The sequence below is a fragment of the Balaenoptera borealis genome, assembly GCF_965194805.1.
Source record: "Balaenoptera borealis genome assembly, chromosome: 20".
Classification (NCBI taxonomy): Eukaryota; Metazoa; Chordata; class Mammalia; order Artiodactyla; family Balaenopteridae; genus Balaenoptera; species Balaenoptera borealis.
In genome coordinates this window covers 15927396-15941391 of record NC_138879.1, presented here as the reverse complement: position 1 = coordinate 15941391, position 13996 = coordinate 15927396, and the positions used below count along the sequence as shown (strand labels likewise).

General features: G+C 49.8%; 1 protein-coding gene across 9 annotated transcripts in view; it reads left to right on the top strand.

Annotated features, from left to right (window-relative positions):
- The first annotated feature begins 11075 nt into the window (after positions 1 to 11075).
- TLK2 (tousled like kinase 2) overlaps positions 11076 to 13996 on the top strand; it is a 104972-nt gene continuing 102051 nt past the window's right edge. For 4 of the 9 annotated variants that reach the window (XM_082373824.1, XM_082373820.1, XM_082373819.1 and 1 more), the window contains exons 1-2: positions 11744 to 11894; positions 13477 to 13562. In XM_082373824.1, the coding sequence (XP_082229950.1) occupies positions 11759 to 11894; positions 13477 to 13562 (222 nt within the window). In that variant the 5' untranslated portion in view covers positions 11744 to 11758. Of the gene's footprint in view, positions 11573 to 11743; positions 11895 to 13476; positions 13563 to 13996 lie in introns of those variants that run through there. The other 5 variants (XM_082373821.1, XM_082373817.1, XM_082373823.1 and 2 more) reach the window with 4 other exon arrangements.

The window sequence follows — 13996 nt, the reverse complement described above, 5'->3', positions numbered from 1 at the left end:
CGGGGGTGAGGCCCAGCAAGGTGTGTTGGAAGACACCCCCCAGGCGATTCTGGTGTGAGCCAAAATTTGAGAGTCATGAAGGGGCTGGCAAACTGCCTATTTTTGCAAATAAACTTTAACTGGAACACGGCCACAGTCATTCAATTACGTGTCATCTGTGGCTATCTTCCTGCCGTGCTGGCAGGGTGAGACTCGTAACAGAGACAACATGGCCTGCAAAACCTAAAATAATTTACTGTCTGGGCGTTATGTGGGGTGGGCGATGGGGGAATTGCTGCCCCCAAGGAGGGGGGTGGAGACACCTGAATCCCCCTTCTGTGGCCGGCGCTGCTAGGGCCTCTGCAGTCGTGCTTCAGTCAGCTCAGTGCTGGGACCCAGCTCTAGTCTGGGGACTTACTGAAAACACTGAACAGTCAATTTTAAGTGTGAAAAATATATAAAGAAGCCCCCGGTTACTGACTCGCTGTTGTGCTCAGTGCTGTGCTTGATGCTGTAAGGGCCTAACTCCACCCTCTAAGATGGGCATTGTATCCCCCTTTTACAGATGTGGAAGGTGAGGCTGGGAAGATGAAGTAACCAGCTCAAGTTCACGGAGCCCAGGAGAGGAGAGCTTGGACTGGACCCTGGGTCAGCTTTGCTCCCAGCTCAGGCTCTCTGCCTCACACCTACCACCTCTGTTTTCCCAATTATAGGATGGAAACTCCCTCAGTGGACAACGGGGGCAGCTCTCAGGAATCTGTTAACGTAACAAGCACAATTTTCATACTTTTTCCAGTGGGGAGATGAGTCACCAGGGGCTGGAGAACCCAACCCAGGCCTACATCCTGGGGGTGTCCAATCCTATGGGGAGCACGGCGAGGGGAGGGCAGGAGATGTTGGACCCACAAGGACACAGGACCAGCTCTCACGTGTTCTAGCCAAATGGGGCAGGTGGGAGCATGCAAATGCTGAATCAGTGCCAGGTGGGATGCAGCCTCTGGGCAGTGTGACCACCAAAGGCCTCCCAGTGCAGCCCCTTCCCCACATTCCAATCCCACAGGTCCTTCTGTCCCGCTCCTGAATTGTCAGTGTGGAGGTATGTATAAGGGGCGCCCCAGGGAAGAAGGACTTGGTAACTTAGGTGAGTCTTGTATCTGTGGGAGAAGAAAAGAACCTATCAGGGTATTTCCTGCTCTGATACAGGAGTGGAACGGACCAGCTGGTCAATAAGATGCTAAGCCAGTAATCAGATTGGGGAACCTGTTACTATGTGATATTGCAACATCGATGCCGGTGATTGAAACAGCAAAAGTAAAATCTTGCCCTGCTACCATTGAAGAAACGTGGGAGCTAAAACACCACTGTCTGGGTGGCTAAAACAGTGACCAAGAAAGTCTGTCCCCCACGCACATACGCAGTATCTATTTTGGCTTCCAAATATTTTGTTAGAATAGGAAGATAAAAAACCTTCTTAACAGACAAAAGAGCTTGGTTTGTCAGGCAAAAGTTAAAACCTCTGAAGAAAGCAAGCATTTTGAGGAGAAGACTAGTGATAAACTGCTTTCTCTCTCGTCAAACAAATCAATGACATTTAATTATTTTCAACAAGCGTCACTGGAGAGTCCTCTGCATGCCAGACACCACACTAATCTTTCTGGACCTCGGTTACCTCATCCCATCCTCACATCAGCTCTAAGGGGCAGGTCGTGTGAGCAGCCCCATTTTACGGGGGGGCGGGGGGTTCAGGTGGAGGGGGGGACACTTGGCTGAGTGTCACCCAGCATGCACGACAGAGCTGAGTTTTGAACGCAGGGCTTGTGACTCTGTGTCTTATATTCCTTTCAGAGCGTCACATTTACTCTGCAACTAAAAACTAAATCTGGGGCTTCCCTGGTGGCGCAGTGGTTGAGAATCTGCCTGCCAATGCAGGGGACACGGGTTCGAGCCCTGGTCTGGGAAGATCCCACATGCCACGGAGCAACTGGGCCCGTGAGCCACAATTACTGAGCCTGCGCGTCTGGAGCCTGTGCTCCGCAACAAGAGAGGCCGCGATGGTGAGAGGCCCGCGCACCGTGATGAAGAGTGGTCCCCACTTGCCGCAACTAGAGAAAGCCCTCACACAGAAACGAAGACTCAACACAGTCATAAATAAATAAATAAAAGAACGTGAATTTCTTTAAAAAAAAAAAAAAAAAAAAACTAAATCTGGACAAAGCACAGGGAGACCAGGGAAACACAATAGCCAGAGTCTGTGGATGGCTTCACATTGAGGTAGTATTTATTAGGGCAGTGGTTCTTGGACCTGATGGAACCACACTCCCATTGACAAGGGCTGCTGGGCTGCTGCGTGAACGGGCAGTGTAGGCTGCAGATCGTGTGCAGGGCCAGCTGTACTGTCACCGTCTTTCCCTGTTGCTTAAACTATTGTTTTAGGGAAAACTTGCCTTGAAAGAATAATTCTGTTTTGCATTTACATGACACTTTTTTTCCCCCCTAAATTTCAGAAGACTTTATTGTGTTAACTGACTTAATCCTTAGAGCAACCCTGGGAGGAGAACAGGTGTTAGTTCCCGGTTTGATAGAGGAGGAAGTTGAAGTAACTTTCTGAAAGTCTTATGCTAATGAATATTAAAGCAGAGTCTCAAACATGAGGCCTCACCAAGATACCTGCAAAACCAGAGAACAAAACTTGGAAGACTCCACGGGGATGGAGGAGATCAACTACCTACAAAGCAGCAGCTTTGGCTAAAAATGGGTTATCCAAATTTCCAAGAAAATGTAAGCCTATATATACATTGTGGTTTCAGAAGAGGAGAGTCCAAGAGAGGGGAGTCTAAAAAGCAGGGCTCTGGTGTAATTTCATGAGCGGGACAGACCCAGCGTCCTGTCCCTCTAGCAGACAGGGCACTATTTCGAGGAATTGGGAACGGCAGCTGAACACAGCTGTGCGCGGTGGCGCCATTAAGGCCATCCCCTTGCCCTTGCTCACCGAGGAGCCTTCCGAGCAGCTATCCTGGGATCAGCGTCTGTGGGTCAAATGTTGCCGCTTGGCAGTAACATTCCCCTTTTGAAATGAACGAGTTGGCATCCAGGGTTGTGAACGAGTTGGCACACAGGGTTGTGTACCATTCTCAGCATTTTGATGAGGTTCTTCCCAAATTGGATTAACTCTGGGGCCAGGAAGACCCGAAGACCTGAGAACCAGATCCTGTGTGACGGTGAGGTTTGTTTTTTTGGGTTTTTTTAAAATTAATTAATTTATTTATTTTTGGCTGCTCTGGGTCTTCATCTCTGTGCGAGGGCTTTCTCTAGTTGCAGCAAGCGGGGGCCACTCTTCATCGCGGTGCGCGGGCCTCTCACTATCGCGGCCTCTCTTGTTGCGGGGCACAGGCTCCAGACGCGCAGGCTCAGTAGTTGTGGCTCACGGGCCTAGTTGCTCCGTGGCATGTGGGATCCTCCCAGACCAGGGCTTGAACCCGTGTCCCCTGCATTGGCAGGCAGATTCTCAACCACTGCGCCACCAGGGAAGCCCTGACGGTGAGTTTGATAAGAGTCTTTCCTAAGTGACTAACCAGCTGCCCACATCCACACCTTCAGAGGAGGCGGAAACTAATGGCCAGGGAGGAAAGCTGTGAAACACAATAAATACGGGGTAATGAAGCCAGAAGACAGAAGGAGGTGACGGAAAGTTAGTGTTAACTGAAGCAAACTAAAGGAGCAGGTGGAACCTGGAGTCAGCCAGGAGGGGCAGGATTGAGCACTGCGCGCCCTGGCCCCAGCCTAACCCTGCATGGCGGGGCAGAGGGCACCGGTCCTGGAGCCAGACCGCCTTTCAGAGAACTCCCTCACCTCCTCTCCACTTTCTCCTCCTCCTCTGTATGGTGGGCCTCCCTCAAGGTTGAAAGGATTAAAGGTGATAATGAACATGCTCTCACTCCAGTGCCTGCCCCATAAATGCTCAGTAAATGCTTTTTGTTATAATCCCTGCCCTTTGGGATCAGGCATTAAACGCAGGCTCAAGACACTGAATCTCACTGCAGCATAAAGCACCCTATTATGTCGAAACCTTGGTGAAATTGTGGCCTACACCTGTGCCCGGCTCAGCAGCAGGCATCTCCTCACCCTGTCGCGCAAGGCCCAGAAGGCCCAGAGAGACGCTGCAGTTTTGCCTGACAAGTCATCCTGCTGCAAACACGCCAGTTCTGGCCCCAGGCCATTTTCACTCACTGTTCTCTCTGCCTGGAAGGCTCTTCCCCCAGACGGTGACAAGGTTTGCATCTTCGTTTCAGACGTCACATTATCAGAGAACAGCTGTCCCTGACCTACCTCCCTATATAAAGTAGCTTCCCTGCCACCACTGGGGTCTAGCACTCTATCCTCGTACCCTGCTTTCTATTTCTCCATGACACTCAGCACCTCTGACATATAGTTTTGTGTTTTTTGTCTGTTTCTCTCACTGGCATGCACCTGAGAGCAAGGAATTGGTTTTGGGATTTGCTCTTTTTATTTGTTTTTGTTTTGTTTTTTTCTTCCAGTTTTATTGAGATATAACTGACCTACAGCACTGTATAGGTTTAAGGTGTACAGCATAATGACTTACGTACATCATGAAATGATTGTCACAATAAGTTTAGTGAACAGCCACCATCGCATATAGATACAAAATTAAAGAAGTAGAAAAAAACTGTTTTTCTTTTTTAAAAATTTATTTTATTTATTTAATTTTGGCTGCATTGGGTCTTTGTTGCTGCGCGCGGGCTTTATCTAGTTGCGGCGAGTGGGCTTTATCTAGTTGCGGCGAGTGGGGGCTCCTCTTCGTTGCAGTGCGCGGGCTTCTCACCGCGGTGGCTTCTCTTGTTGCGGAGCACGGGCTCTAGGTGCACGGGCTCAGTAGTTGTGGCACGTGGGCTCAGTAGTTGTGGCTCACGGGCTCTAGAGCACAGGCTCAGTAGTTGTGGCGCATGGGCTTAGTTGCTCCGCGGCATGTGGGATCTTCCGGGACCAGGGCTCGAAACCCGTGTCCCCTGCATTGGCAGGCAGATTCTTAACCACTGCGCCACCAAGGAAGCCCAAAAAATTGTTTTTCTTGTGATGAAATGGTCTTTCTTTTCAAACTGCCCTCCTCACTTATTTCTACTCAAAAGCCTAGCATGGTTGTCTCTTGAAACGGCCTGGAGGTTCTTCTCACTCTATCATGGAAAGGCAGCCACTTGACAGCTCCGTATCATTATCACACATACGCAAGATAGGACACATTCCGTGCAATGCAGTAACATGTGGCCACACCTGCTAAGTGTCTGGTGAAAGTGTTCCAGGTAGAGGGATAGTAGGTGCAAAGGCCCTGAGGCCAGTGAGCCTGGAGTGGAGGTGCTGGGGATAAGGGTGTAAGAGAGGATGATTCCAGGGTTTTTGACATAAGTAATGAAAGAATGGAAATGACATTTTCTAACATGAGTTAGGTAGGGGGAGGAGCAGGTTTTGGATGTAAGTTTTATGATGCTTTCAGGTTGGAAGCACCTGGCAGGAATCCGGCAGTAAGCCAGGTGCTTTACATACATTATCTCCACTGCACGGATAAGGAAATTGAGGCTCCAGAAGTCATGTGTCCTTGGGTCTCAGAACATGTATGTAGAAGGGCTGGGATTTGAATCCAAGCTGCTTCTGCAAGGGTTTGTCACCCTGAGAAGCACCGCTCACTGAAGAAAGAGCTGGGAGAGGACTACTTGCCTGCAGTTGGAAGAGTCGAGTATTTTGCATAAGGTGAACTCAGATCTCCTTTCCAAATTCTGCAATACCAGGACACAGAAGGCCCTTCTGTATTTGGACTGGTACGTTTAGGGCCAATAAAAGGAAGCACCACATCACAAGAGGGCTGGGGCTGCCATCCCTTTGGCCTCAGCAAGGTGGCTGGCAAATCCATTTCCACGGCTATTCAGGCTGTCACATGATGCCAGAACAGTGGAATGAAATGTGGAAGATTCTATTGAGGTTATTATCATGGGTTACACTCCAATTTTTCATATTTTTAAAGATTTGCTCACTGTACTTACAAAGCATTCATATAGATCATTCACTAATGTAACAGACAAGCCTTCAGAGCCTTGAAATCCAGTGTGGGCTGCAGACCCGCAGCAACAGCATTACCTGGGGCTGTCAGAAATGCAGACTCTCAGGCCCTATCCCAGATGCATTTTGGCAAGATGCCCAAGGGATACGTATGCTTGGTCCAATTTGCGAAGCCCTGGCCTAGAGCAGGGGTTGACTAACTTTTTCTGTAAAGGACCAGATAGTAAACATTTTAGGCTTTGCCTGCCTGTCACAACTACTCAATTCTGCCATTTGTAGCGCAAAATCAGCCACAGACTGTATATAAAGGAATTAGTGTGGCTGTGTTCTAATGAAACTTTATTAATGGACACCAAAATTAGTTTATGTAATTTTCATGTCACAAAATGCTATTCTTCTTTTGATTTTCTTTCAGCCATTAAAAATAAAACTCATTCTTAACTCAGAGGCTATACAACGTCCATCTTCTGACTTGCCTTTCTGGGCTGACCATGCCCAAGGCCACTAGCCGAATGATCCCCTTCTTTCTTCTCTGTGGGCTTGAGCCCCCTTTCCCTCATGAGCTGTGTCACTGTGTCTGAAGGTTGATTACTTAAGCCTAATATGAAAGGTCAATGGAAGAACTAAGATTTATAAAATACACTTTGCCAGCTTCCACAAATGCAGTGTGTTTGCAGTTGTTCCCTATCTTGATGTTTTCTGAGAAAGACCAAAATGGAAGATTCAAAAGCTCAGGGGAGGGGGCTTGTTACTTTTCAGGGGCATTTATTCTCTTTGCTCCTCTACTTGTCTATTTTACATTTCAGCTGCTGGGAAGAAGGAACACACAATTCAGGGAAGACAAGTATTAAAAAGTAACATTTGGGGAGGGAGTTGAAAGAGGACATTAAAGAAGGGAGGTACTCTCCAGGAGAATAAGAATATTGTTCCAGCATCACTGGGCTGTGGGGAAGAACGCATGACGATAAAGAAAGTAAACTGTGTCAAGGAGACTTGCTCAGGAAGGCTTTCTGAAGCAAGCTGGGCAAAAGGAGGGTATGAAAAACATAGAGATAGGGGAGAGATTGGCAGAGAATCTTAGGCAGGCTGAGATCTGAATTTCTTTCATCTATAGTGCACTTTCATGGCAACCAGATGCTTTTCCACTTTGTTAGGAATGGGGAGAAGGGAGGTAATAACACTGACCAAATGCCTACTGTATGTCAGGCGCAGTTACAAGGCATTTCCTATCACTATTTCAACTTTAATTAAAGCCACTCATGGGATTAGGTGTGCTGGCCACAGTTTTCAGATGAGGAACCTGACAGGTGAAGAGACGGGGTTAGGACCTAGTTCTTTCCAACCACCAGTGCCCTGACGTTCTACATTGCCCTGCCTACCAGAATTTATAGTGGAAATATTGCCTTCACAAAATTTGTTATTTCTTCTCACCATTAGAAACCCTAAATTCTCCAGGATGGGGGAAGAACATAAACAGACCAGATGACTTTTACATTCTTCTCTACTTACCCCCACCCAAATAAAATGTAATGCTGTTTTTTTTTTTTGTAATGCTTTCTTTAAAGGGACATCAAGTCCTTTTTCTGTTATGAAGAAAACAGCCCCACAAACAACTCAGTACATTGGCAGCCTGGTTTCCGAAGTTAAACTGTGTGCTGCTAACCAATCTAATGACAAATGTCTACATCCTTGGTAGAAATGTGGTTTGGGGACCATTTATTTAGGGATTACTCAGTCAGGCATACACATTATCTCATTTCATCCTTCAACAGTCCTGTGAGGTTTTTAACACCATTTGATGGATAAAGAAACTGAGGCTTAGAGAAGTTAAATATCTTGCCTAAGGCCACACAGCTGGTAAGAGGCAGGGCCAAGATGAAAACCAGGGCCCTTGACTAGGAAATTTGTCCTCTTAGCCACCACACTGCAGGCCCCTTCTAGAAAAGGTGCACGTAAGGTCCCCTGCTCAGTAATATATGCCAGATGGTGGACATTATGAAACATTTAAGAAGATGCTGGACATTCATTAGTGTGGTACAGGTGAAAGAGCAAAAGAGTGCTAGAACTACTTTAGTTTTCCCCAGTGTCTTTCTCAAAACACCTCTCCCATGAGTACCTGAAACCACCAACCAGCCAGCAAAAAACCAGGGTGGTGGTTCCAAACATCAAATAGGAAACCACTGAATACCCTGATCCCCCCACTGGAGATTGTCATATGCCTACCTTTTAGGCTCTAAGTAGTACTGAAATAAAGGATTCCACTTAACTTTAACCTAGAGTTTCCCGAGATCCAATGTACATCTACTCCCTTTAAAGCATTTAACCTATCGAGATGTGCAGAGCACAGCTTGGGGAACACCAGCGCCCTGGTCCTCTCTGTGACTATGAACATGAACCTGGAGGACTTGTCACACACTGAAGGCAGGAAGGACCAGATGATCAACGTGCACATCTAGATGAATCCATGTTTGAGCCTTCTGAAGCTGATGGGAATTGGGCCTTTGCATGGGGAGTGTCACCATTTGCCAGTCTATGACAAGTTGAGTCTCACAAAGTTGCCCTGTGAGCAAACACAATTAATAAATTTATTTCTGGCCACGGGGCATGTGGGATCTTAGTTCCCCGACCAGGGATCGAACCCGAGCCCCCTGCATTGGAAGCAGTCTTAACCACTGAACTGCCAGGGAAGTCCCAGTAAACACACTTTAAACAAGTTGGTTCATGAACCCAAGGTTAAATCACATTGTGAGAACCATCTGACAACAACAGAGCTTATTTTGAAATTATCCACCTATTGTTCTTTTTCCTTACTGTTGATATTTGATATTTTCATTTATATGATGCTTATAAACAGAAGCACCTCATTTTTGTGGTAAGCAAATTCATTAAATTCCTATGAGCAATTCCTGTTGGGATGAGTGTTAAATGTGGAGTGGGGCTGTGAACAGACCTATGGCAGTGTAAGTTCTTTGACATGCAGAGGAAAACGCATTAGGCAAGGTGAAACTAAAAATCTCATCTTTTCCTGTATTTCAGTAACTACTTTTATTTTTTAAAAAATAATTACCTCAGGGACTTCCCCAAGTGGTCCAGTGGTTAAGACTCCGTGCTCCCAATGCAGGGGGAACGGGTTTGATCCCGTGGTCGGGAACTGGTCGGGGGAACTAAGATCTCCCATGCCGCATGGTGTGGCCAAAAAAAAAAAAATTAGCTCAAAAAATGGAATCATAGCCTTATTATTATCTTATTATCCTCTAGTCCAAACTCCTTCACAGATGAGGTTGGCGAAACTTGAAAGGTTAGGTAACTGGTCCATGCAGCTTCTCTGTGAAAGAGCTGGCTGGAACTCAGCTCCAACTCTGTCTGGTGTTCTTCCTTTTAAACTCTTCTCATTTGAGACATTCCAGTGTCATTTTAAGGAGTTACTTTTTTGATCATTCGCTAAAATGACAGAGCTTGCCTCACTTGCTTTTCGAGTTGTAGGGGAAGGTACTCTTGGTTCTCCTGCTCTCTTGATAGTCCTTCACCTTGCCCTTTTTCCTACCCTCCTCTGCCTGGAACTTGCTCTCCCCCTCCCCTTCAGACATTGTTATCTTTGGAAATACGTGTGTGCACAGGGCCCAACCTGGCTGTGTTCGAAGCAAGGTGACTCTTGGTTGAATGGAGTTTTTCCACAGTGCTTGAATTTGTCCAAGGCTTTGGAAGGCTGGGCAACTAACAAAAAGTAAACTGCCATCCTTTGCCCTTCCAGCAGGTCTGTGTTCCATTAATACAGGATGAATTAAGAATAAGGAAGAAAGAAAGGCAGAAACGCCACTTGAAGTACTTGCCTAGCCCCTGGAAAAGTTCAAGGCTCTTGTTCATTATCTGAATTTTTCCCAAGTGATTTGCCTGTAGTCCTTAAGTCATCTTCAGACATCTGATCAAGGCGGCATCAAAGGAAAATAAAAAGTTGGGTATTTGCGTTGAAGTCAGTGTCCTGGCTCATAGAAGTCCGTGGAGAATGTGATTTTTTCTCCGGTGCTGGGTGATCAAAATGGGAGGCTTTTTCTGTGCAGGAAGCCCTCCTAGCTGCGGGAGCTACTGCACCCTTTCACATTTCCCATTCCTCAGCAGACACTGAGGGGCAGGCCTGTTTTCTCCGTTCTTGCCCTTACCCTCCGAGCCCCTTAAGTACCCAGGAGGGCCTTGTTTTTAATCAAAGGTTGAAATGGAACCTCCCCCCGGGGGCACCGAGAGAGTCCCTTTGGGGCAGCATCCTGGTGGGGGTGGGGACTCAGCCTTGATCCCAGAGGACCTCTTGTCCCTGGAGACGTCCTGCCAACCAGGTACGTGGAGGTGAAGCGCTGTCCGCTTTCCAAGGCGGCTTGGATTTGGGGAGTGGGAGGGTGAGTTTGGAGAGTGGCGGGGCGTGGGAGCCAGCCAACACGGGTGGGCACAGCCAACTCACTAACTGGGCGTCTCCGGGGAAGTTCGGGCGGGGTTCGCCGGCTCACGGGCTTTCTTCCTCTAAAATCCATCCTGGGCAGAGCAACCCCACTTCTCACCCAAACTCGTGGAGACCAGGGATTAGGCTGGCGCGGGGTTCGACGAGGCGGATCGGGGAAGCGCCCGGTCCCGGTGGCGAGGCCCCTCTAGCTCCGGTCCGCGACCCACGGCGCCGGCCCAACCTCCTCGGCTGGGGCCGGTCCCGCGGGGCGAGGGCCGATTTTACGGAGGCGGCAGTGGGGGCTCCGGAGCTCCGGACCTGTCCGACCTCTCCTCGCGTCGCTGCCGGTCCGCCGGCGCCGCCCGTCCGCCCGCCCTCCCTCAGCCGCCCGGCAAGGCGGCGGCCTCCTCAGCCGGCGCGGGGTCCCCTGGTTAACCCCTGCCCGCCAGCCCGGCCGCTGATTGGAGGAGGCGGGGCGCCGGGGCAGCGGGGACCCCCCCACCTTCCTCGTCCCCTCCCCCTCCTCCCCCACTGTCGGCTCTTCCCCCATCCCCATTGGACCCCCCCCTGCCTCCCAGCCGTGCAAATCTCGCGAGGAAACACGCGGTTTCACTAGTGTGTTTACACCGATCACTACTAATCCGGACCGAACCGATCCGGATTAAGGGGCCGGAGGCGGGTCCTGGGCACCAGCGGTTCCGACCCCCCCGCCCTCCACGCCGCACCCGAGTGGCCCCTAGCCGAGTGGGCCCCCACCTCCCGGCCGGGCCTGGGCCCTTCTGTGCCTCCCTTGGCCTTTGTCCGGCGCCAGGAGACCGGTCCCGCGCCCCCCGCGGCCGCCCGGGCCCGGGCCCGCGTCGGGCGCCTGGCTCTGTACGCGAGCCCGGGGATCTGCGGCCTCCGAGGCCCCCCTCCCCCGCCCGCTCTTTCGTGGAGCCCGGCGCCGGCGGCGGCTGCCCGGGCGGGGGGTTGCGGTGCTCAGGAGAGGCCCCGGCTCCGCCCCGGGCCTGCCCAGGGGGAGAGCAGAGCGGTCCTCAGCCGGGTCGGGTCGGGGCCCCTCCCGGGAGGAGCGTGGAGCGGCGGCAGCGGCGGCGGCAGGTGAGAGGCTGAGCCCCGAGCGGGGGAGGGCGCCGGGCCTGAGGCATTAACCGTCCGGGCGACCCCCTCGGCTGAGGAGGCTGCGGCCCGGGCCCACACAGGGGCCGGCGCCGGGCCGCAGCTCCTCGGCTCTGAGGCGGGAGGGGCTTTCCGAGGGCTGCGGGTCGCTGAGGGGCCGGGCCGAAGATGGGGGAGGCCCAGGCGGCCCCGGCCTGGGAGTGGGGCCGGCGGCCGGCGGGGAGAGGGGGGCGCCCGGGCAGCTGGAGGCCCCGGCAGCTTCCCGGGCGCCCCCGAGAGCTGGCCCGCCCTCCCTCCGTGACAGGTGGGCCTGGAGTTGGGGAAAGTTTGGAGCCGGCGGGAGGCGAGGGGCGCCGGGACCAGGCCCCATCGGTCCTGCTTCCTGGCTGTGGGCTACAGGGAGGATCCCAGTCTAAGGCCCTGCTGGAATGGAACAGAGTGGATCTTTCCTTAACATGAGTTGACATTAAATGGAATAACCGCTGGGGCGTCATTTTCCGGGCCGGGCCTGAGGATGGAGGTTTAGGAAACGTGCCGAGAGACCCTGGGTCTTGAAGGGAGGTTGCAACCTCTGCCATTCCGGCCTCGATTAGGGCAGGGCGAGACGCGAGGAAGGCCACTTAGGGAAACACTCTCTCAATCTCTTTTCTTCTTCTTTTTTTCTTTCCTTTTTCTTTTTTAAGATGCCTTTGTACCCTTCCGAGAATTTCCTAATTCCCTCTGTAACCTGCTCTTGCCTGTGTGGGTGAAACTTTAATTTGCCACCCTTTCATTCCCCTTTGCCCCAGGCTCTCAATCCAGGAAGGGAAATGAAACTGGAGGACTTTGTAGGGGTTGTTACTGGAAATTGTGGAGGTGTTAGATTGCAGAGGAGCATGGTTCATTCATGTTTTCAGTGAACTTTTAAATCATGCCAATCATTCCAATAACTATTTAATAATATGTTCAGAGGGGTTCTATGTAATGGTATATGCACCTCTTCTACTTCTAATATTGGGGAGGTTTCCAATGGGTTCTGCAAGAGTTGATCTCTTGCAAACGATGGAGGTATTTGCTGAGAGTAGCCTGTGCATTAATTGGTCGTGGAAGGAGTTTAAAAATGGTGTCCTCCTGCCCCTCCCTGCTTGGAAGGAGTGCTAAAAGCAGATGTCTAGAGAAACCTACTGCTCCAGGGAGTGGCAGAGAAAGATTTTGTAAAGGGATGGTTATGGAGCTATACTAATTTCCTGAGTGAATGCCGGTTGATGGTTTTACCATGGGTTCTCTATTAAATTTGAAGTAATTCCTTTTTTCATGAGCTACTATCTGCTCCTCAGAGCAAGGAGGCATATAATAGCATTATTTTAAGTTATTAGTAGCTTCTGATTCATGCTGTATTTTTTTTTTTTTTTTTGGCTGCATTGGGTCTTCGTTGCTGCGTGTGGGCTTTCTCTAGTTGTGGTGAGCGGGGGGTTACTGACTGCGGTGGCTCATCTTGTTGCGGAGCACGGCCTCTGGGCGCGCGGGCTTCAGTAGTTGTGGCACACAGGCTCAGTAGTTGTGGCTCGCGGGCTCTAGAGTGCAGGCTCAGTAGTTGTGGCGCACGGGCTTAGTTGCTCCGCGGCATGTGGGATCTTCACGGACCAGGGCTCGAACCCGTGTCCCCTGTATTGGCAGGCGGATTCTCAACCACTGCTCAGAAGAGGACTTTTGAGCCACTTTATAATTTTAAATGTATTACTGTTTGATGCAGCACATTGTAGTTTATTACTTGTATGCCATATTTATTTGAGGTTTACCTGTACGTGACCATTCGGTGAAATAATTACTCTGAGTTTTGTTATATTTAAAAATCGGTTCCTCATGTTTTAGCTTTTATGGTCTCACAGGTACTTTTTCTTTTTCAGTAGAAATGATGGAAGAATTGCATAGCCTGGACCCCCGACGGCAGGAATTATTAGAGGCCAGGTTTACTGGAGTTGGTGTTAGTAAGGTGAGTAAAATGATGATAACAAACACTGCTTAGAGTCTAATGTAAACACATTTAAAAACTAAGAGCAATTTGGGTGGATCATACAGATACACTGAAGGGGAGACGATTTGGCTTACGATTCCAATGAACTTTTAAGTCCTACCAGTTGTTCCAGTCATTTAACAGTATGCTTGAAGGTACTTTCTATGGGAGGATATACTTCTTTTTACCCTCTAATATGGGAGAGGTTTCCCATGGGTCTGTTGCAAGGATATTAACAGGATGTGTATATAGATTCTATGCCACATTTTGTCAAAGCTCAGCCACTCAGAAAAAACTGTTAATGAAAAGGTATTGGCATAGCTTCATTACGCTGGACTTTCTGGATAGTTATATGTATGTAGAGTTTTGAAAAATCTGCCTCTGCTAAGTCTGTCAGTTCTCCAAATCTGCAG